The following is a 23503-nucleotide window of genomic DNA, read 5'->3' on the forward strand; positions in this document are numbered from 1 at the left end:
ATGTGTGAGCAGAGACTTCCATCAAGGGCTTGGTCCCATCCAGATCTTTACAGATTAGAAGCCCCAAAACAAAAGGTATTCAGGCAGACTCTCCCTTGATTCCCACCAGGAGTTGGGGATCCCCACTTTTGTTCTTTAAATTGGAGGTGCAATCAATAAAGGTTGCACTTGGAACCAGGAAGACCAGAGATGGAACCCTAGCTCAGGCACTGACAAGCTGAGTGACCCTGGGCAAGTCTCACTTTCCTCATCTGTAAAATGAGGACAATAATTAGCACCAAATTCCCATGGTTGGTGTGAGGATCAAATGAGAAAACCCACAGAAAACACTTTGCAAACCTTAGAGCCCAATCTGATACAAAGTGTCCCAAAAGTCTTAGTGAAGTCTTAAGCCATTAAAACTTGTGATCCAGTGATCCTCTGGCCTCTCTGAGCCTCAGTTTCCTCAACTGCAAAATGAGAAGGTTGGCCTAGAGTTTTGGGAAACCTTGTGTAAATGCTAGGTCTTATTCGTAATGATAATAAAATTTTTGTAGGTAATAGTGATGTTTGATGCATATATCAAGGCTCAAAAATGCCCTCTTAAGAAGTGGGGGGCTAGGGGTATGGATTATGCAGACTCAGAATCTGATGTTTGGTTAGTTTTTGCCAAACTGCTTTTTATTTCCTCTTTTTAAATGTTTTTTTTATAAGAAATGGCTTAAGGAGTAGAGGTAGAATGTATTTGGAAATAAAAGTGGTGTGGAAAAAAACATGGATTGAGTGCTTACTATGCACCAGGACTTTGCTCAGTGCTGGACATATAAAGAAAGGCAAAATATAGTCTCTACCTTCAAGGGTGAGCTACTTCCATGGCTCTAGGATTGCCTCCTTTCCAATGATGTGCTTTGATGGCCATCCAAACCTGGCCAGCCTGTCTGAATCTCAGCGATGCCTTCTCACACATTCACCACAGAAGCTTAACCCGGGGTGCTTGAGGTACTTGGACTTCTCTTGACTTCATAAGGGTACCAACAGAATAACCAAATTTTCAGGCTGGAAAGGCCCTTCACAGCCATCTAGTCCAATCCATAGCCAAAAGACATCCATGCTATTCCACACCAGACAAGTAGTGATCCAGCCTCTGCTTGAAGACCTCCACTAAGTGGTCCCCACCATCTCTCAAGGAAGCCCATTCCACTAGGGGCAGAGCTAATGCTTGCTCAACCTCTCATCATCTTCCACCCCACTCTACTTCCTGGAGTCTCTCCATGGTCCTTTGGACTATCTGTGTCACCAGCCTTTGAAGACTTTAATTTTCCATGACTCTCAGAGTTGCTGTGGCCAAGACACTCATAGGATCATAGATCTAGAATTAGAGTTTGAAGAGATCTTTAAGGTCCCCTCATTTAACAGCTGAAGAAACTGAAACTCAAGAAAATTAAGTGACTTGCTCAGGTTCACATAATTAGAAAGCCCCAGAGATGGGATTTGAACTCAGGTCCTCAGTGCTCTTTCCGCTGAACCATAATGCCTCTCCCTGATGGTCAGTCTTCCAATGATGGACCTTCTCACATCTAGCAAGACTGGTCTCAAGTCAACAAGATCATAAGTTTAGAAGAGAAGGGAATGGGAAAGAGAACAAGCATTTATTGAGCCCAACTTATGTGCCTGGTAGGCAGCTAGGTGGCGCCATAGTGCATAGAGTGCTAGGCCCAAAGTCAGGAAGACTCATCTTCATGAGTTCAAATCTGGCCTCAGATACTTACTAGCTGGAAGACCCTGGGCTAGTCACTTAACCTTGTTTGTTTCAATTTCTTCATCTGTAAAATGAGCTGGAGAAGAAAATGACAAACCACTCCATTATATTTGCCAAGAAAATTCCAAACGAAGTCATGAAGAGTCAGAAGGGACTGAAAATGACTGAACAGCAAATATGTACCAGGCACTGAGCTAAATGCTTTGCAGATATTATCTCATTTGCCTATAGAGATCATGTCTCATTAACTACAGGAAACTGAGACCCTAAGCTAACTGACCCATCAAAGATATTAGATACTAGACATAGATATTAGGTGTAATACTAGAATTTGAACACAGTTCCTCTGACTCCCCGTATCTAGCCCTTATTCCACTGCAGGCTTTTGCTCAAGGCCTTTCCAACTTGGTAGGACCTTGGAGAAAAAACAAACAAACAAACAAACGTGCTCTGTAGGCATAGCCAAGATCACAACCATGCCACCAGAAGGGAGAAGAGGAGGAATTTAAAAGACAATGAACATTTTTCAAGGACACTTAGCAATATAATTGCCCCTCACCATGGCAACTGAGCATAATCCAGGAAGCGGAGAGTTTAGTATTTCCCCAGCAAATCCATTTGGTGTTTGCAAACCAGTCTAGATTAATGAAGCAAAAGGCAGCCCCTGTGATCACTCCGGGCCAGAAAGAAACGTTGGGAAGAAGGTCACTGGTATTAGAAGAAATAGAGCAATCTTTAAAAATATCCCTCCCTTCCTTTTGATCCAGAAACCCCCCTGCTAGGCAGAAAGAGAGGTTTCAGAGACAAAATATTCATAGCAGCACTTTTGTGGGAGCAAAGAAAGTTGATGCCCATCGATCAGGACCCAGCTAAACAAATGGTGGTACATGAATGGGAAGGGGGATTAGCAAGAAAGGATGAATAGGAAGGGTCCAGGGAAGCCTGTATGCACAGGGGCAGAGCGAAGCAGGCTGAGAAGCCTCATTGCAGTGACTATGACAATGTAAATTGGAAAGAACAACAATAATAACTAGCATTTATAGAGATGGTGAAGGTTTGTGCTATACAAATACAATCTCATTTGGTCTTCGCCACAATCTTGCAAGTTAACTGTCATCATCATGATCACCATCATCATCATCATCATCACCATCATCATTGTTGTCATCATCACCATCATCACCATCATCATCATCACCATCATCACCATCATCATCATCATCATCATCATCACCATCATCACCATCATCATCGTTGTCATCATCACCATCATCACCATCACCATCATCATCGTTGTCATCATCACCATCATCATCACCATCATCATCGTTGTCATCATCACCATCATCACCATCATCATCATCATCATCATCACCATCATCATCATTGTCATCATCACCATCATCATCACCATCATCATCACCATCATCATCACCATCATCATCATCATCACCATCATCATCACCATCATCATCATCATCATCACCATCATCATCGTTGTCATCATCACCATCATCATCATCACCATCATCATCACCATCATCATCATCATCACCATCATCATCGTTGTCATCATCACCATCATCATCATCACCATCATCATCGTTGTCATCATCACCATCATCACCATCATCATCATCATCACCATCATCATCATCACCATCATCACCATCATCACCATCATCATCATCACCATCATCATCATCACCATCATCATCGTTGTCATCATCACCATCATCATCATCATCACCACCACCACCACCATCACCATCATCATCATCATCATCACCATCACCATCATCTTCATCACCATCTTTGCTGGACAGCTAAGTAGCACAGTGGGTAGAGCACCTTGGCCTGGATGGAGTCAGAAAGACCTGAGTTCAGACACTAGCTGTGTACAAGTCATTTAACCCTGTTTGCCCCAATTTCCTCATCTGTAAAATGAGCTGGAAAAGGAAATAGCAAACCACTCCTATCTGCCAAGAAAACCCCAAATGGGGTCACAAAGAGTCAGACCTGACTACACAACAAGGATGAAAGTGTTTAAAGATACCTTGGTCATAGGCCCCAGATGAACAGTAACGAAATATATTCTCCCCCCACCAATAGAGAGAGGTGGGTGGATTATAGGTGGGTAATGCCACATACACTGTCAGTCACAGTAAGTGCATATTAATTCATTTTCTTAATTGTTTTTCTTTATGGCAAAGGACAGTTCTGTGAGGCAGGTAGGTGGCTCTTGGGAAGTGACAGTGATCTTTTAAAATGTGTCAATAAAATATTTTTAAACCACAATAACTAAAAGCTTGGCACAGTGAAAAGGGGTCAGGTAATGATTGTCAGATGATCTAGGTTCAATTCTTGCCCCTACTCTTTTACTAGCTGTGTGACTTGACTTCAGCAAATCACGTAACTCTCTGGGCCTCAGTTTCCTCATCTGTAAAGTGAGCAGGTTGACCTGGATGATGCCAAATACCCTTTCTAGGACCCTATGATCCCATTCTGTGAGTGTTCCCGGTGGCAAACATGACGCAGGTCAAATTCATTGGGCAAGGACCTGTGCTCCACCGGCTGCCATGTAGACATGATTTTTCACGGTCAAACAGGCACCTGTGTGATGAAATCATTGATGAGAAATAAGCATGGGACTAAAAACCGCAGCATTCATCCCTGGGGGAGGTAGCGATGAGTTCCCAGGTGACATCTGATCCCAGTGACTCCATTTCTGTCAGGCAAAATGGTGGGTATAAATCTAATCATTTTCCCTCCTGGGCTTGGCTGGCAGACAGCTCATGCATCACTGTGCTCCTGACACTGGGAATTCCAAGCTCTCTGACCAGGTAGATTCACAAGAGTGGGGGCTTTACCAGGGAAGTTCAGGGGGTGGATTGGTGTCTCAGCTAACAACTGAATAGGAACTGGTGGTCTTGAGAGTCTGGGACAATTAATAAAATCGTTAATTAGGGTCTTGGTAGTTCCATTCTGCAGAATGAAATAGGACCGCATCACATGATTTTAGATCATCGTGAGGAGACAAAATTTTGGTGGGGTGGGTCCTTCTATTGAGGCAGATAGCAGCCCCTCTTATCACTTCCACTTGACTCCACAGTGGAACTTCTCTGAACTTGGCTAGGCTTTGACATCTTGGGTTCTAAGGTCCCTTACCCTTATGGCATTCCTTGTTCTCAGGCCCTCCCAGCTCTGACATTCCCTGTTCCATGGCCCCTCCCAGTTCTGACATTCCCTGTTCCAAGGCCCCTCCCAGGGCAGCAAAACAGCAGAGAGGAGAAAGGAAGCATTCCTGCTGGTCAGCCATGGAGCTGGGGTACAAATCCAGGTTCTCTGGTGCTGCAGACACTGCTTCCCCCTTTCCCTCGATGCCTCTTCTAGCAGACCCAAGTTGGAATCCCGGTTCTGCTGCTGACCCACCAGCCCAGCAGTGTGACCTCGGACAAATCACATACCCTCTCAAGGCCCCAGTTTCCTCTCCTCTAAAACTAGGAGACTGCATCAGATAACAACTAACCTTTGGTGTTTTAAGGTTAGGGAAAGACCTTACAGACATTTGAGTCTCTCAAGGTCATATGGCCTAACTGAACCTCAGTTTCTCCCCCTGTAAAATGGGATTTTCACCACCATTCACCACTGATCTTGTAGGGCTATTGTGAAGGAAGTGTCTAGATTATAGGAGTGGAGAACCTGCAGCCCTGAGGCCTAGAACATGGTAGGTGCTTCATAAATGCTTTTTATAAGACTTTTTCTATGAAAGGGAATTTGTTTTTTTAATCCCTCATTTCGAGAAATGGGGTGACGGAGGGCCAGGTTCTGTCTCTCCGGCCTCCTCTTCCCCATCATGGCTTTGCCAGGGCTTGGCTTGGGCCTGGTGGCCAGCAGAAAATGATTCATTCCTGGAGCCATAGATTCTCAGGCCACCGCCAGAGCAAACTTTCTTGATAAATCTGGAGTATTTAAGGTTGAAAAGCTTGTGTGGGACTGGGTTTCATTTTTAAAGGGGAGAAGGGGCTTTTGAACTTCAAGAAGTCTTGGGGCAGACTCAGCAGGGGCTGCATTTGCAAAAGAGAGTTTGGGAAGCCCTGTAGTCCTGGGAGTATCAGACAGAGTCAGGCAGGGGGAATATCTAACGATCTCCTTGTTAATCATAGAGTCAGACATCAGAAAAGCTGCCGCCTTAAACACTGTTTGCATAACCCAAATACTGGTGGTGGGACTTCCCATGGCATTTTAAATATTTCCTTAGTTTGTTTACTCAGGGGAACACTGAGACATAACAAAAATTAAATGAAGTACACCATTAATTATGCAAAAAGCTTTTTATTGTGTAATCAGAAAATAAAATATTGCAAAGACCATTTTCTTCCCTCAGAAATTAACTGACTCTCTGGAATTAGCAGGTTATTTACCTGTCCTGAGCCCACCTCCTCTTCAATAAAATGAAGGAGTTGGATGGATCATCTGTAAAACTCCTCCCAGCCCTGCCATTCCCTGTTCTAAGCCTCTCTCAGCCCTGACATCCCCTGTTCTAAGGCCCCTCCCAGCTCTCACATTCTCTGTTCTAAGGCCCTTCCAGCTCAGACATTCTAGGTCCTAGAGCCCTCCCAGCTCAAGTTCCCTTTCTACCACTTTACTACTTTCATAATAAGTCATTTCACAGTAGAGTGAGCAGAGGATCTGAAGTCAGAGGCTGAGGTTGTTATTCAGTTGTCTGTCGTGTCTCTTGGTGACCCCTATTTAGGGTTTTCTTGGCAGAGAGACTGGGGTGGTTTGCCATTTCCTTCTCCAGCTCATTGTACAAATGAGGAAACTGAGGCAAGTAGGGTTAAGTGACTTCACCAAGGTCACACAACTAGGAAGTATCTGAGGTCAGATCTGAATTCAGGAAGATGAGTCTTGCTGACTCCAGGCCAGCTGCTCTATCCCCCCAAGTCACCTAACTGCCCCAGGAAGTTTAACTAGATGTCCTCTAAGGTCCCAAGCCCCACCTGGGAGCAGATCTGACCCTGCAGATAAAGAACAGACTGGCTGGACTTTGTACTTGATATCAAAGGGTTTGGGGTTAGTCCCCCACCCTGGCTCTCTGACAGCTCCTTCCAGTTTCTGTAGGACACAGGGCTATCTTCATGACCTCCAACTCCCCTCTCTGAGAGGTTCTCCTGCTTTTCAACATCCTTGCCCCAGGGTCCTCATGCTGACCAGGAATTCCAAACAGCCCCCCACAAAAGCACCCACACCCCAAACTTCTTGTGCCTTCCCCATCTACCAAACCTCCATACCAGTGGACCTCCCTGTGGTCTCCTTCATAACTTATCTAATCAAGGAATCCAGGCCAAGGGGCTAATGTTTGGTAGCAGGCTGCCTACCTCTTCCCCAGCAGGTGAATTAGATTTCTTGTTAAGGTTTCACCGATGCCTTTCACTTCTAAGCCCACCATCATTCACCCTTGACCCTGACCCTAACCACTGACCCCACCCTTGTATTAGAAAAGAAAAAAAAAAACAATCTCTTTGAGCAGAATCAACCAACATAGTGACCACATAGACCCCATTCCACATCCAGAGTTCCCCACCCCCACTGAGCAAAAATGAGGTGTTTGTAAAGTGCTTAGCACTTAGCAGGCACATAGTAGATGCTTTATTCCCCCCTCCCAAGAGAAGGGAAGTGGATTTCATCGTCAGCACTATGGGATCAGGCCTGTTTCTTACTGTGAGTAAAGTCCAACTGCTCTTTAGTATTATTTTATTTACACTGTAGTAGTAGTAGTAAGAAAAAAAAATAATAATAGTATTGTATGACATATGGTAGTATGTTATAATAAGCCAGACTTGTGCTTTAAAATTGAAAAGGAGCTCTTATACAAATTATCTCATTTGAATCCTCACTAGAGGAGGAAAGGAGAGAACAAGCAATTATTAAGCCCCTATTGCACACCAAGCATTTTGCTAGGTGATTTACAAGAATTATCTCATTCACTTCTCTTCACAACCCTGTAAAACAAGTGCTATTACCCATTTCACCCAAAGAGAAAACTGAGCTCTAGGAAGTCAAATCAATAAGCATTTATTGAGCACCTACTATATGCCAGGCACCATGCTAAGCACTGGGGATACAAAGAAAGGCTCTCAGTCTGCACCCAGTAATAGAGGAGACAATATGAAAACCACTAGTGAAGGTTATGTGACTCTCCCAGGGTCATACAGCTAGTAAGTGCCTGAAGCAGAATTTGAACTCAGCTCTCCTTGAATCCTCATTCAGCACTTCAGCCACTGCGCCTTCTAACTGCCTCTTGGATTCATTATGTCTATTATTTTATTGGTTCCACTTTCTTTACCTTGCCCCAATCCATATAAGTCTTCCCAGGCATCACTGAAGTCCTCCCATTTTACACATCTTATAGCACAACAGATTTTTGCTACCATGGAAAAAAAAAGTTCTCCTATTAAAATGCAGATATTCACGGGGTCTTTATTTCTATCTTTGGCCTTCTTAACATAGAAGCCCAACAGTGGGCTTGGAGGTTTGAAGAGTTATGTGGTTATTCTTGTGTAATTCCAAATTGTTTTCTTTAACACTTGAACCGATTTTCCATTCTACTAACAATGTATTAGTGTGCAAGAAGGGCTTTTTAGCAAGGACATTCAGTGCCACCCCAAGCTATGCCTTAAGTAGTGAGATTCCAGTTGCCAAAGCAGATCAGAAGGAGAGAGATTTTTATAGGATTGCACCCCTCAAATTCTACCCATGAAGCAGCCATTTTCTTCACTGAAATTGGTGAAGTTTTTGACCTTGAACTTCTAGGATAGTGTTCTTTAAAGATTGCTGGGACAGAGGATCCCAAAGGAAGTGTTTGTTCTCCACCTTGGGAACATTCAGGCAGACAAAGATCAAGCCCTGTTTCAGGTCCCTGGACTCATGGTTCTAAGACTCACCAGCTGCTGTTGCTAGTGCTCCTAATGGATGGATGGACGCAAGACCTAACTCTTCCTTCTAGCTCCCCTCTCCCAAAAATCTGCAAAATGATGCAGCCCTTGAATACAGCCCAAGTTCAAAACCCATCACACACAGCTGAACACTGGGATCATATCTGCTTGAGTACCTCTTGTTTCCATGGCAACGAAAACTCTATGGGATCCAAAGATGTTGTCCAGAAGGGACCACAGGGATGATGTAGTCATCTGTGTTACTGATGAGGCCCAGAGAGGTCATGAGATCCTAAATGTAGAGCTAGAAGTCCAACCCCATCATTTCACAAATGCAGAAACTGAGACCAGGAGAGGTTAAGTGACTTGCACAGGGTCACACAGTACTGGAGGTCATATTTGAACCCAAGTCTTCCTGATTCCCAAGACCAGCTTCTTATCAATCACTTGGTCAGTCACCCAGGTAGTACATACATAGCAAGGTTGGGATTCCAACCCCAGCCTTTTGACTCAGAATCCGGTGGTGTTTCTTCTGCACACCATTACTCTCCCACACATGATGCCAACTGTGGTCAGTCCAAGTCATGGGTCAAGTTTCTTCCTCTACCTTAACCAAAAGCTGAGTCCACAGAAGGGTACCACAAGCCACGCCCTCTCATAACACTTGTTGTCACTGAAAAGATGACCTCGGTCCAGCTGGCATTACTCTGCTCTCCCAAACTCAAACCAAGCCCCTTCCTCATGAGCCAGGATCCATGCTGGCCCAGAGATCAGCCATCCTTTATTCCCCTTTTATTGCAGTTTAGAAAAGAACTTGGTGTAATAAAAGCAGGGCTCTAGAAACGAAAACTCATTAAGTTGTTTTTCACTTTAGGGACCCTGGCGGCAGCAAAAGTACATTAAAAAAAATCAATAAGGAGAAGGTGATATTACACAAATGGGAACACTTCATCACGCCGCCAAAGGTAAATCCACCCTAATTTCTACATTGAGGCTTGAACCCCTCCCTGCCCCACCCTCAGGGCCAGCCCCCTCTGCTGCACCCCTTCCCCAACTGCCAATTGGAACCGTCCCACTGGCTCCTCCATTCCTCCTGATGTCTGAATCTTGATGAGTGTAAAATGGATTTAAATGTAAATAAATGTAAAATAAAAATGAGAGCAAAATGAATTTAGAGTCAGAAGACCCAGGTTTGAACCCTGATTCAGTCACTCTCTACCCATGTGTCTTAAAGGGTCTAGTCTCCTTGGTCCTCTGCAAAATGAGAGTGTTGGACTTTGGGGAGTTCTTAACCTGGAACCCCTGAACTTGTTTTCAAAAAATATTTTGATAAATGCATTTTAATAGAACTGGCTTCCTTTGTAAGTCGATGCATTTATTCATTCAAAGCATTATTCTGAGAAGGCCTGACCAGACTATACCAAAGAGGCTAATGACACAAAATCAGGTTGAGAACTCATGGACTCAGTGACAGCTAAAGCCCCTCCCGGCCTGGACAGTGTCTCCCTCTCAGGGTATTATAAAGGACTGCCTTCATAAACCTCTAAGTGCTATGTCAATATAAGCTATTATTGTTATTTTCTCCTAAAGTCCCATTTGATCATAACATTATTTGATTCCAAGATCCCTCTCAGTTCTAAAATTTTATTTTTGAAGACCCCTCCTAGCCCTTACATTCTGTGTTAGCTCTAGCATCCTATGCTTTAAAGTCCCTCCCAGTTCTGACATTCCCTGTTCTGAGGCCCCTCACAGCTCTAACATTCCCTGTTCTAAGGTCCTTCCCACCTACATTCCATGTTCTAAGCTCCCTCCCAGCTCTGACATTCCATGTTCTAAGGTCTCTCCCAGCTCTGACATTCCCTGTTCTGAGGCCCCTCACAGCTCTAACATTCCCTGTTCTAAGGTCCTTCCCACCTATGACATTCCATGTTCTAAGCTCCCTCCCAGCTCTGAAATTCCTTGTTCTGAGGACCTTTCCAGCTCTGACATTCCATGTTTTAAGCTCCCTTCCAGCCCTGACATTCTATGTCAGAGGAGATCTCTCCTCAATCTGACGTTCCACATTCTAAGGCTTCTCCCAGATCTGACTCACACTTACTGTCATTAATGCCATCATTGTTTTTAAAGGTGGCCTCCCTATATTGACCAGACCAGAAGTGCAGGGGCCATTCATGGGCTACTGCCAGTGCTTATCAGAGTGGGAACATTGACCTTCTCTGTTTCCAACCTGGGCTGGTCCCCCTCTCCTTGGGCAATGCCAAATTTAATTCAGCCATCCCACTGATACAGCCCACTGCAGCTCAGAACACCTGAGCCCCAGAGATTTGCCAGCCTCAGCCTCACTGGCAGCTGGGTCATCAGGCCGGAGCCACTACAACTTGCTGGTATCCCATATTCTAAGGCCTCTCCCCCATCCAACATTCAATGAGTCCAGGCTCCCTGGCACTCTCACAATTCTCATCACCCCCAAAGTCTCTTAACACAGTTGTAAAAACCTAGATGGAGCCATCAGGTCTCCAGCCACCTCTGGAGTGGAATACAGCAGCTGCTTAATGCCACCCAAGAGTTAAATACAAAGAAGGAGGAGGAGGAATTTATCCCAGAAAGATGTCGGCGGGGACTAGAGTCAGCTCAAATCCAGTGACTACAGCAGTTCTTGAGAGCCACCTCTCAATTCCCCTCAAACTGAGAAAGTTGAAGGAAGGGCTGGCCCAGCCTTCCGCTCCACTCTGTTTTCCCCCGCCGCCGTGAAGGAAGCAGGAACGTTTGTGATTCTGTTGAGGATGGCTAAAGAAGCGTTCATTAGCCGCCCTCGCTTGAAATAGCCACTTTGGGGATGCAATCAGAAATCCTGGCTCAAGGGAGGACCAGCCTCCTCAAAAGCCTGTTGGCCATTAAGAATTCTAGCTCTGGAAGAGCTAGTTGACCCTTAGTTTAAGAGGTTAAGTGACATCCCTGAGGGTCACATAGCTAGTTAATAGAGGAAGGCAAAAGCCAAACCGAGGTCTCAAGATCCTCAGACCCAGGCATTTTTCACAGGCTGATTTGATGACCTAGCTTTTCAAGGCCAAATTGACACAATCTTTATTTTTTTCCCCACCAGAATCAGAAATTAATTTCCTGCAGCGTAAGGAAGGCAGAGGCAGTATGGGCATTTTTCACCCAATGCTCTCTCTCCCCAGGAGTTGGCAACTTTGCCAATAGTCCTTTCATCTGGGCAGGGGGTTGGCCAGTGGGGACAACCCAAAGCAGAAGCAAATGATACAGAGGCACCCGGCTCCCACCCGAACCAGGTGGGGCTTGTACCCCAACATTCAGAGTCCTCTCTTTTCTCATCAAACTCCTGTCTTTTAAAAGTCTTAGGGCCATAGAAGGAGGTACAGAATCAAAGGGGTCCAGTGGAAACAGTTCTAGATTCACAAACTCAAAGGATAGAGGTTGAAACTCCATCTCGATGACCACTCACTAGCTGTGTGACCTTGGTCAAATCACCTGCGCTCTCTTGGCCTGGGTTTCTTCATCTGGAAAATGAATAAGTTGGACTAGATTCTCATCAGTGAGCATTTATTAAAGTGCCTACTATGTTCTAAGCTCCATGCCAAGTGCTGGGAATAGAAAAACAAAAATTACGTAGTTCCATCCCTCAAGCAACTTATATTCTCTTGGATAGGGAGGATAAAGGGTGTTCCTAGGTAAGTACAATGCACTTTCAGGTAAGAGGGAGTGATAATAAAGTCCCACAGAACCTCCCATAGCAGGTGGCATTCAAGCATTCATTTGAAGGAAGCTAAGGACCATAAGATCATAGATTTACATAGAAGGAACCTGGGAGACTTACCGATACAATCTCTCATTTTACAGATCTGGAACTTAGGGCCTAGGGAGGGTAAATTACTTATTCAAGGTCGAACAGGTATTGAGTCCCTCCCAAGGGAAGCTAGGAGTATAGTGCACAGAGCACAGGGCCTGGAGTCAGAAAGATCTGAGTTGAAAACCAGCCTCAAACACTTAATAGATGTGTGACCCTGGACTAGTCACTTAACCTCAAATTTCTCATCTGTAAAATGGGGATAATAATACTGTCTGGCTCTGTTGTTGCAAGGACCAAACAAGATAATAATTGTAAAGTGCTTAGCACAGTGCCTGGCACATAGTAGGTGCTATATAAACGTTAATTATTGAGGGTATTGTGGGAAGATTGTGGAATAAGGCAAGAAATTACCCAGCTTTCCCAAATCCTCCACCACAAAAACACTTAAAATGATGTGTCAAATTTTAGAGTTTAGGATTTTAGAGTTTTATTTTAGAGTAACAGAAAAAAATTAAAAGTCAGGGTAAAGGAGTTGTCCAGCCTAAGACAACTTGGGAGGATGTTTGGAAAGATCTGATCTCCAGGTGGTGGTCTGGCCTCTGTGTCCACAAGCAGAAAGCTCTGGGGGGCAGCTGTGTCAGGGCAGTTGAGGCTTCAAGAACCTTCGCCCCATGCCAGTGTTGGGGTCCAGTGGCTAATCAGGGGAAGATGGTGGGGCCCTTCACTGGCACTGGAGGTGGGGCCCAAGTTCTTGACCAGACTCAGTCCTGGGCTGTGTCTGCCTGTGAGAAGGAGCGAGCGCATGCCAGTGAGTCCAGTCACGGAGGGGCAGGGGGCTCTTTGATCACTCACAGGAGAGCCAAGTCCCTGGTCTCGGTTCCAGGGCAGAGGGGCAAGCTGACTTATGGCCTCTGACCAGTGGTACATTTAGTGGGGAAGGACACAGGGAGGGAGGATATTTGCTGTGCTGTGGCAGCAGAATTGCAGGCCCTGGCTGCCCATTCTGAGAAGGAGGGGAATACCTAGAATAACTCATAGACCAAGGCGTAAGCCAAAAGAGCAGTGACCACATCTGGTCTTGGATCATAGAACACTGGAAGAAGCAAAAAGGTCAAGGACCTCCAGATAGAGCCCTGAAAACAGCAGCATAAAAAATTTGAAGCCTGAGACGTTATCCCCCATACCCTGGGAGCAGAGCCTGGCCCTAACATGAAGTTTAAGAGACAAGAAATGAACTGTTTAAGAAAATGAGTAAATACAAGAGGAAAATAAACTGACCATAGATAATTACTATGGTGATGTAGACGATCAGGGTTCAAACTTAGAAGATAATGAAGTCAAAACAGCTATTTGTAAAGCTTCAAAGAAAAATGTAAAATGGTCACAAGTCCAAAAAGAGTCCTTGGAAGAGCTTAAAAAAAGACTTTAAAATCAAATAAGAGAGGTAGAGGGAAAATTGGGGAAAGAAACAAGTAATGCAAGAAAATTAAAAAATTACAAAAATGTAGTCAACCGATTAGAAAAAGAGATCTAAAAGCTTTAAGGAGAAAACAATGCCTTAAAAAACAGAATTGGGCAAGAGGAAGCTAATGACTTCACAAGGTATCAAGAAATAATTAAACAAAATTTAAAAAATGAAAAAATAGAAGAGAAAACAAAATATCTCACTGGGGAAAAAACCCCTGTAAAATAGATCAAGGACAGAGAAGAATTGTTGGACTACCTGAAAGTCCTGACCTGAAAGTCATGTCCTGAAAGTCATGACTTGAAAATCATGATCAAAGAAAAAGTCTAGACATTATACTCCAGGAAAATATTAAGGAAAATTGCTCTGAAGTTTTAAAATTAGAGGGTAAAATAGAAATGGAAAAAATCTACTGTCACCACCTAAAAGAAATCTCAAGATGAAAACTCACAGGGACATTATAGCTAAGTTTCAAAGCTCCCAGGACAAGGAGAAAATATTACAAGCAACTAGAAAGAAATAATTCAAATATTGTAAAGCTACAGTCAGGATAACACAAAATTTTACAGCTTCTACATTAAAAGACCAAAGGGCATAGAAATTATATTCCAAAGAGCAAAGGACCTAGGTTTGCAATCAAAAATAACCTACCCAGCAAAGCTGAGCATTATCCTGCAAGGGGGGAAAAATTGTATTTAATGAATTTAATGAAGACTTTCAGGCATTCTTGAAGAAAAGACCAGAACTGAACAGAAAATTTGGTTTACAAATACAGAAGTCAGGAGTAAGATAAGAAAGTAAACATGAAAAACTAATCATAAGGGATTTAATAAGCTGTTTCCTACTAATATGGGATAATGATATTTGTAACTCTTAAGAGCATATATAGAAAGAGGGCTTGGGGTTGACTTGATTATGGTGAAATGATCCTAAAAAATAAAATGGGGTAGGGAGAGATAAAAATGGAGCAATTATCTTATACAGACAAGATGTAAATGGAAGAATTTTTAGAGTGGAAGAGAAGAATGGCTGGAGGGCAGGCAACATGGGAAACTTATTCTCATCAGAACTGGGTTAAAGAGGAAATAACATGTATATCCAGGTGGGCAAAAAAGTCTTCTTAACTTACAGAGAAATAGAGGGGCAAAGGGATAGGATAAGGAAGAGACTCTTAGAAGGGTGTATGGTAGTAGTCAGTCCAGTAAACTACTTCTGAGGAGGGATGGGGAGGGGGAGACAGAGAGAAAGATGGAGAAAGAGACATACAGACAGAGAGAGACAGAGACAGAGAGACAGAGTGAGACAGAAACATTTGGGGGAAAATAAGATGGAGGGAAATATACAACTAGTAATTATAACCTTAAATGTGAATGGAATGAACTTACCCACAAAACAAAAATGGATGGCAGAATGAATCAAAAACCCAAACCCAACAATATCTTGTTTACAGGAAACACATTTTAAAATGAGAGACACACATACAGTAAAAATAAAGGGCTGGAGCAGAATTTATTTTGCTTCAGCTCAAGTAAAAAAAAATGTAGGGGTAACAATCATGACCTTGGACAAAGTTAAGACTAAAATAGACTTAATTAAAAGAGTTAAGGAGGGAAACTACATTATGTTAAAAGGTACCATAGATAATGAAGTAATATCAATACTAAACCATATATGCACCAAATGTAAGAGTATTCAAATGGATGAAGAAAAAGGTAAATGCATTACAGGTGGAAATAGATAGCAAAACTATAATAGTGGGGGGCTTCAACTTTCCTCTCTCAGAACTAGATAAATCTAACTAAAAAATTAATAAGGAAGAAGTTAAGGAGATGAATAGAATCTTAGATAAGCTAGATATGAAATACATATGGAGAGAACTGAATGGTAATAGGAATATACCTTTTTCTCAGCAGTACATTGTGCCTTTATTAAAATTGATCATATATTAGGGCATAAAAATCTTATAGTCGAATGTAAAAAAGCAGAAATTTTAAATGCATCCTTTTCAGAGCATAATGCAATAAAAATAAATTTTTAAAAAGACCATGAAAACATACATTAAAAATTAGTTGGAGACTAAATAACCTAATCTTAAAGAGTGAGTGGGTCAAAGAACAAATCATAGAAACAATAAATAATTTTGTTAAAGAGAATGATAATAATGAGACAACGTACCAAAAGCTGGGATACAGCAAAAGTGGTAATCAAAGAAAAATTTGTATTATGAAATACTTACATCAATAAAATAGAAAAACAAGAGATCAATGAAGTAAGTATGCAATTAAAAAAACTAGAAAAAAAACAAATTAAAAATCTCCAATTAAACACCGAATTGGAAATCTTAAAAATTAAAGATGAGATTAATAAAACTGAATGTAATAAAACCATTGAATTAATAAATAAAACTAGTAGTTGTTTTTTATAAGAAAAAGGAAATATATAATAAAAAATATAATTGGTTAGTATGATTTTTAAAAAGAGAGAAAACTAAAGCATTAGTATCAAAAATGAAAAGGATGAATACACTACCAGTAAAAATAAAATTAAAATTATTAAGTTATTTTGCCCAATTGTATGCCAATAAATGTAACAATTTGAGAGAAATGGAAGAATGCTTACAAAAATATAAATTGCCCAGATTAACAGAATAGGAAATAGTTAAATAAATCTATTTTAGAAAAAAGAAATTGAACAGGCTATAAATGGGCTTCCTAAGAAAAAAGCATCAGGACCCAATGGATTTGCAAGTGAATTCTACCAAACATTTTTAAAAAACGTAAAAGGCTGGAGGCCTGGTCCTGGGGCTGGCCCACAGATAGACTAGAAGGTAGGTAAATTTTGTCTCTGACTTCCATTTTCTCATTTCACCCCGGGCTTAGCGTCAGAAGCCCTGGATTTGAGCCTATTCCTCGATTCCTGAGCACACTATTCGGCCTCAGCAGATCTCAAATTTCTCATCTGGAAAATGGAAATCATAGTATGAGCACTAGATAGCTCATAGGGCAATTATAAGCTCTTTGTAAACCTTAACCATGATGCACCTGGGAGTCATTATAAATCAGAAAGAAGGTTGTATCCTCTAATAGAATATCATCTCCTTGAAGGCAGGGATGATGTTTTTGTATCCCTGGTGCTTAGTACCGTTTATGCACATAGTAGGTGCATAAAATATTTGTGGAATTCAATTGGAAGTCTTAAATGTAATATACTAGTGGCATTTATTAAGCACCTACTATATGCCAAGCCCTGTGCTCAGCATCAACAAATAGACTCAGGATAGGCAGACCCATAAAATCAAAGATCGAGAGCTGAAGGAGACCTCAGAAGCTGTGTTTGGTTGAATCTTTTCATTTTACAGCTGAGGAAACTGAGGCCCTGAGAAGCTACAAAGTTCACCCAAGATCATACAGGTAGTAAGTGGGAGAGCTGAGATTTGAACCCAAGGCTTTTGACTCAATTCCAGTGCTTTTTCCTCAAGTCCTCTCTGATTCTGTACCTCTGAATCTAATTCCAGTACACTTTTCACTATACAGAGTCTAGTATTGATCAAAAGTGGAATGGGTTGCCTCAAAAGGTAATCAGCTCCCCATCACTTGCTGGGGTTCAATTCAACAAACAAAAAGTGTTGATAAGTACCTCCTATGTATAAATACCTACTATGTGCAGGGCCTGAGCTGGGCACTGAGAAATCTAAGACCAGAATGAAACAATCCTTGACCTTAAGGAACTCCCCATTGGGGTACCAAAGCTCAGCTAGATGGCCTCAAAGGTCCCTTCCTACATGAAACCCCACCAATAACCATTGATTTTATACACGTGTACATGTTGTCACTTTTTATAGACTATAAGCCCCTTAAGGGCAGGCACGATTTCATTTAGGCGCTTAATAAATGCTTATTGATCAGTTGATTGATTCCAACCCTTATTTCTTTCCCCCATCTGACTCTGTCATGGGAATTTCTTTTCCTTCTTCCTTCTAGTCCAGGAAATATAAAATCCCAGCTCCTCGGATCACATCCAGCCGGAAGCCTAGCCGGAGGCCATCAACCATCAGCCTTTCCCGCACCAGCGGAGGGTCCTCTCTGCAGAGCAGCATGCTGTCAGTGAACCCCATTGGCTCCGACGAGCCCCAGAGCACAGGGACCGTGGGCACCAGCAGTAAAGAGCTCGAGGACAATGAGTCTTCATCCACTAGGCAGGATGAGGAGAACATTCCTGTCAGTGAGTGCCACATCTCATCCCCCGACGCTTTCTTATTTCTCTCTCTGCCTCCCTGTGAACCAATCTCAAGGGGGCAAATAATGTGTTTATCATCTGGGAGACACCAAGAATGGCAGTGTAGGGGACATTGGACTTGATTGAGTCACAAGAGCTGAGTTCAAGTCTTGACTATGATTAACCCATTGTCACACAATGGGGATATAAGGATATAGACACATTTCCCCCACCCTCACAGGGATGCCCCTTCAAGACAGTTACAGATGGTAACAGTGGGTAGAGTTCTGGACCTGGAATCAGGAAGACTTGAATTCAAATCCAACTGGGCAAGACACTTCAGTGCTTTCTGCCTCAGTTTCCCCCACTTTAAAATTTGGATCACGATAGCACCAACATCCCAAGGTTGTCATCCAGATCAATTGAAGTAATATTTGTGAAGCTCTGAGCACACAGTAGGTGCTTACTACGTGCTTGTTTTGTTGTCCATAGGCACAAATACTTAAAAGAGGGCGCCCTTTTATAGCACAGGATTTAGCGGGAAGAAATCCAGGCTCAGATCCAGCCTCCGACACTAATGACCTGTTTGACCTCAGCAAGGCATTTTCTCCTCCAGAAAAGAAGAGGGTTGCCCCACATGGATGCTGAGACCAGCTCTGTCCATAAGTTTGTTTCCTCAACCATAGCAGCATGTAGAATGACCACCTGCTGTTAAAAATGAGACTTCCCTGGGGGAATACATTTGCTCTTCTGTAACTCGGCATTAGCATCTCGGTTGGAGCCCTGACCCTATCACACACTGCATCTGTAAAATGGGTACATTAACACCCATACTGCCTGCCTCACAGGGCTGTTAAGAAGAATTTGCTTTACACAACTGTGGAATGCCACGGAAATGAGAGCTCCTGTTATTTCTGCCAGGGGCCTGGCCTTGAGGGAAAGGTGAGGCCTTCTGAGACAGTGCCCATTAAGCACAGTACCATATTTCTTTTTTTTTTTAACCAAACCTGTGATTTCATTGGTTTGGTGTAGGGAACTCCGTGTAAGAGACTCCCTCAATCAATTCAGTTTAGTGTCTTAGAGGAGTACCCAGAGCACTGAGAGGTTGTGACTTGCCCAGGGTCACACAGCTAATATATATCAAAGGCAAGATTTGAACTCAGGTCTTCCTACTTCCCAGACCAGCTCTCTATCTGTTATACTACACTTGCCTGTCTCACCTTGCTCATCAAAGGCGATTAATAATATTGGTCAAGATGAAGTAAGCTTTATTTCTCTGTCCCACTCATTCTATAACTGATCATTTAACCATGGATCCATTGGGTACCAAATTCTCAAAAAAAAAAATTATCCCACAAGGGGATGAAGGAACTGGGGATTTCAACCCAAAGATGAAAATATTCTGGAAGGAATGTGGTTCACAGCTGACTCAGTGATCTGAAGGTCTGTCCCATTAAAGAGGGATAAGCCTAGCTCTGACTGATCCCAGAGGGAAGAGCCAGGAACATGGGTGGGACTTAATGAGAGATAGATTACAGTCCACATAAGGAAACTTGGTGTAGTGGCTAGAGGGCTGGACCTGAATTCAAATACTGGAAGTCTGACCTCACTTCTATCTCATCTGTAAAATGGGCATGATAATATCTGCACTAGCTACCTCATAGGGCTGTTGTGGGTAATCATAATGATAGCTAGCATTTATATATGGCTTTAAGGCAGGCCTGCAGCCCACCAAAGGATTTAAACTCACAAAGATGAGTCTTCCTGACTCCAGGCCTGGTGCTCTATCCAACTTGCTGTATAGCTAGCTTCATCAGTGACATGTTAAAAAAAAAAAACAGGAAAACAAAACCAAATAAAAATGGTAGCTTTTTTATACAAGTTAGATGGTTAAGAAATACATAAATAGCAGCAGCACCTTCAGCCTTGGGTTGCTGCTTGCTCTCAACTCTGAAAGGGGCTCTGGGTTTGATGGGGTAGAATTTGTGGTTTGGACCAGCCCTTCTCTGCCCACATCAGTCCTACTGCATCAGAAGATATGCACTTGAAAAAGACCTAAAGGTTGTTCATGAAGTGGTCATCAGAAAGATTGCAACCTTTGTTTGTTTGGTTTTTTGTTGGTTTTTTTTTTTTGGTTGGGCCATGGGGATTAAGTGACTTGCCCAGGGTCACACAGCTAGTAAATGTTATGTGTCTGAGGTCACATTTGAACTCAGGTCCTCCTGAATCCAAGGCTGGTGCTCTATCCACTGCGCCACCTAGCTGCCCCAGGATTGCAACCTTTGAGTTATCATGAAGCATTGCCTTTTCTTGCATTCTCACTGTTTCTCACAGACAAAATCTCAAATTGCCCCTAATATAGCAAAGCCTTAGAACAAATTCATGTTTTCAAAACAAGCCTTATAACAAGGCTGTCTGTAAATCTGAAAATAATCTGCATGGAGATGGTAGACAAATCCATGGGAGTTGTCGTTCAGTGTTTTTTTCAATCCTACCCGACTCTTTGTGATCCCATTTGGGGTTTTTATTGGCAGAGATACTGGAGTGGTTTGCCATTTCCTTCTCCAGCTCATTTTGCAGATGAGGAAACTGAGATAAACAGGGTGAAGTGACTTGCCATGGGTCACCCAGCTACTGGGAGTCTGAAGCCAGATTTGAATTTATGAAGATGAGCCTTCCTGACTGAAGGCCCTGCATGCTGTGGCGCCAGTTAGCTGCCCTTAGAGGAAGAAAACCAGAACAGTGGGAGACACTGTTAGTGGGCACTGTAAGGATAAAGACCTATCAGTGAAAAAAGAGACGGAGTTGTTAGACAGTTGGGAAAGCCAGAAGAGGCTGGTGTCCTGAAAACCTAGAGTAAAGTGAAGTCAAAGAGAAGACGATAATCAACAAGAGAGGAGTTAAGAAGGATGGGAACTGAGAAAAGGTTGTTAGATCGGGCCAGTACCAGATCACTGGCGACTTTGGAGACAGCAATTTGGATGGAATGATGAGGTCAGAAGCTGGCGTGTAAGGTGTTTAAAAAATGGAGTGAGAGGAAAGGAATTAGAGGTACCTCAAGAAGTTTAGACCCAAAAGGTAGCAGAGATACAGAAGGAAAGCTATCAGCGACAAATGCATAACTAATGAAGGTTATTGGAGGATGGGGGAGCCTTGAAGGCAAACAGTAGACAGGAAGCAATTGAAGATTAGTGAAAGAGTAAGGATGAGAGGCATGTTGGTGGAGCAGTGGATAGAGCACTGCCCTGGAGTCAGGAGGACCTGAGTTCAAATCCAGCCTCAGACACTCAACCAGTTGTGTGACCCTGGGCAAGTCACTTAACCCGATTGTCTAGCCAAAAAAGAAAAAGAGAGAGTAGGGATGATAGAGCAGACAATTTGTTGGAGAAAAGGGGCCAGAGTGGTCTTACTTGTCAGTGTCCAGTGGTTTGGCTAAAACTAAGACAGCTGTATTTGGAGTGGTTTCTGTAAAGTAGCCATTCTTAAGCCCTTTTTGGTCTCAAGACCAGAGTCTTGCATGCTTAGATATTATTGAGGATGTGGGGCTAGGTGGCACAGTGGATAGAGCACTGGCCCTGGAGTCAGGAGGACCTGAGTTCAAATCTGGCCTCAGATACATAACACCTACTAGCTGTGTGACCCTGGACAAGTCATTTAACCCCATTGCCTAGCAAAAAGGAAAAAAAAAAGAAATTATTGAGGATGCCAAAGAGCCTTTGTTTATGTGGGTCCATATCCTTCAATACTAGAAATTAAAACTGAGAAATTTTTAAATAGCAGTTTATTTAATATAACAATAACAAATCCATTATATATTAACATAAATATTTTCGTAAAAAGTATTTTCCAAGAAAAAAATAGTGAGGAAAGTGATATTATTTTACACATGTCTTAATAGAAAACAACTGGATTCTCATACCTGCTTCTGCATTCGATCTATGGTAATATGGTCTTTTGGTTAAAGTACATGAAGAAAAATCTAGCCTCGCCCAGATCAGTAGCTGGAAAAGGGAGGAGTATTTTAGTAGGTGAATAACATCACAGAATTATTATGAGAAGTAGTTTTGACCTCATGGATTCCCTGAAAGGGTCCTGGGGACCTCCAGGGTTCCACAGACCATGCTATGAGAACCGTCACATGTTAATGACATCAGCCTTCGCTCCACTGGTGGGCACATGTCCCCCTGCAAACCTCCCCAGGAAACAGAAGGGAATGAGCACCTGTTTCTTGGGTCTCAGCAGCCAGTACCAACACTGTGAACTTTTCCCCAGCGTGTTTACATTTCACAGGAGTTCTCCAGGTCCCTTTCATCATCGATGAATGTCCCACTTTGCAAACCAGCTTTGAATTCTCTCCCCCTTCTTTTGTTTCGGTTTGGTTTTGGGTTTTTGGTTTTTTGTGTTGTTTTTTTTTCAGGCTAGACTCAGGAAACGGGGCGGGCACTATTCCTATTTTGTGCACATCAAAGCTCAGCTACATGATAGATGAAGCCCTGTACTTGCGGGCACAGTCCCTGCCCAAAGGCATTCTTTTCAAGTACAAATTGGTGGCAGGCAAGGGGAAATGTGGAACCTTATAAATGATCCTCTCAGAGAATGTTTCCTGGCTTTCCAGGGAATCGAGCTGGTTCTCACCAATTGGCATTCCAACCACTCCTGCACGGAGTGCTAGACACAGGGGTGATGGGCACCTCTAAAGTTGTGGGGGATGGGGAATAGTGAGTCAGGGAAGAGGAGGTAGAAACCAGAAATCTTCACTTCCTCTGCAGCTGAGACTTTCAAAGGGGAGGGAAGGTGAAGAAAGCAGTCAGAGGCTGCTGGGTGTCAGAGTGGAAAGAGCGTTGGGCCTGGAGTCAGGAAGACCTGAATTCATATCTGACCTCAGACACTACCAGTGTGACCCTGAGCAAGTCATTTGACATCTGTTTCCTCAGCTAACATTTATATAGCACTAAGCCCTTACAGAACATCTAGGTAGTGGAGTGGATAGAGCACTGGACCTGGAGTCAGGAAGACTCATCTTCCTAAATTCAGGACTGGCCTCAGATGCTTCTTAGCTGTGTGACCCTGGGCAAGTCACTTAACCCTGTTTGCCTCAGTTTCCTCATCTGTAAAATGAGCTAGAGAAGGAAATGGCAAACCACTCCAGTATCTTTGCCAAGAAAACCCCAATTGGGGTCATGAAGAGTCAGACATGACTGAAAACAACTGAACAAAAACAACATATAGTGATGTCTTATCTGTGTATATGTGTCCCACCAGGATAATGTCAGCCCCTTGTGCCTAGCAAAATGCCTAAAACAATTTGTTGTTGCTGTTTAAACACCACATCAGTG

The 23503-nt window shown here is 42.9% G+C and overlaps 1 protein-coding gene across 1 annotated transcript in view; it reads left to right on the plus strand.

Annotated features, from left to right (window-relative positions):
• Positions 1–23503, plus strand: part of CCDC60 (coiled-coil domain containing 60) — a 201580-nt gene that overhangs the window by 152034 nt on the left and 26043 nt on the right. Inside the window, exons 7-8 of the mRNA XM_021007905.2 lie at positions 9551–9641; positions 17933–18173. Of these exons, the coding sequence (XP_020863564.1) occupies positions 9551–9641; positions 17933–18173 (332 nt within the window). The remainder of the gene's footprint in view (positions 1–9550; positions 9642–17932; positions 18174–23503) is intronic.

The sequence above is a fragment of the Phascolarctos cinereus genome, unplaced genomic scaffold (genome assembly GCF_003287225.1).
Source record: "Phascolarctos cinereus isolate Bilbo 61053 unplaced genomic scaffold, phaCin_HiC Scaffold_4;HRSCAF=312, whole genome shotgun sequence".
Classification (NCBI taxonomy): domain Eukaryota; kingdom Metazoa; phylum Chordata; class Mammalia; order Diprotodontia; family Phascolarctidae; genus Phascolarctos; species Phascolarctos cinereus.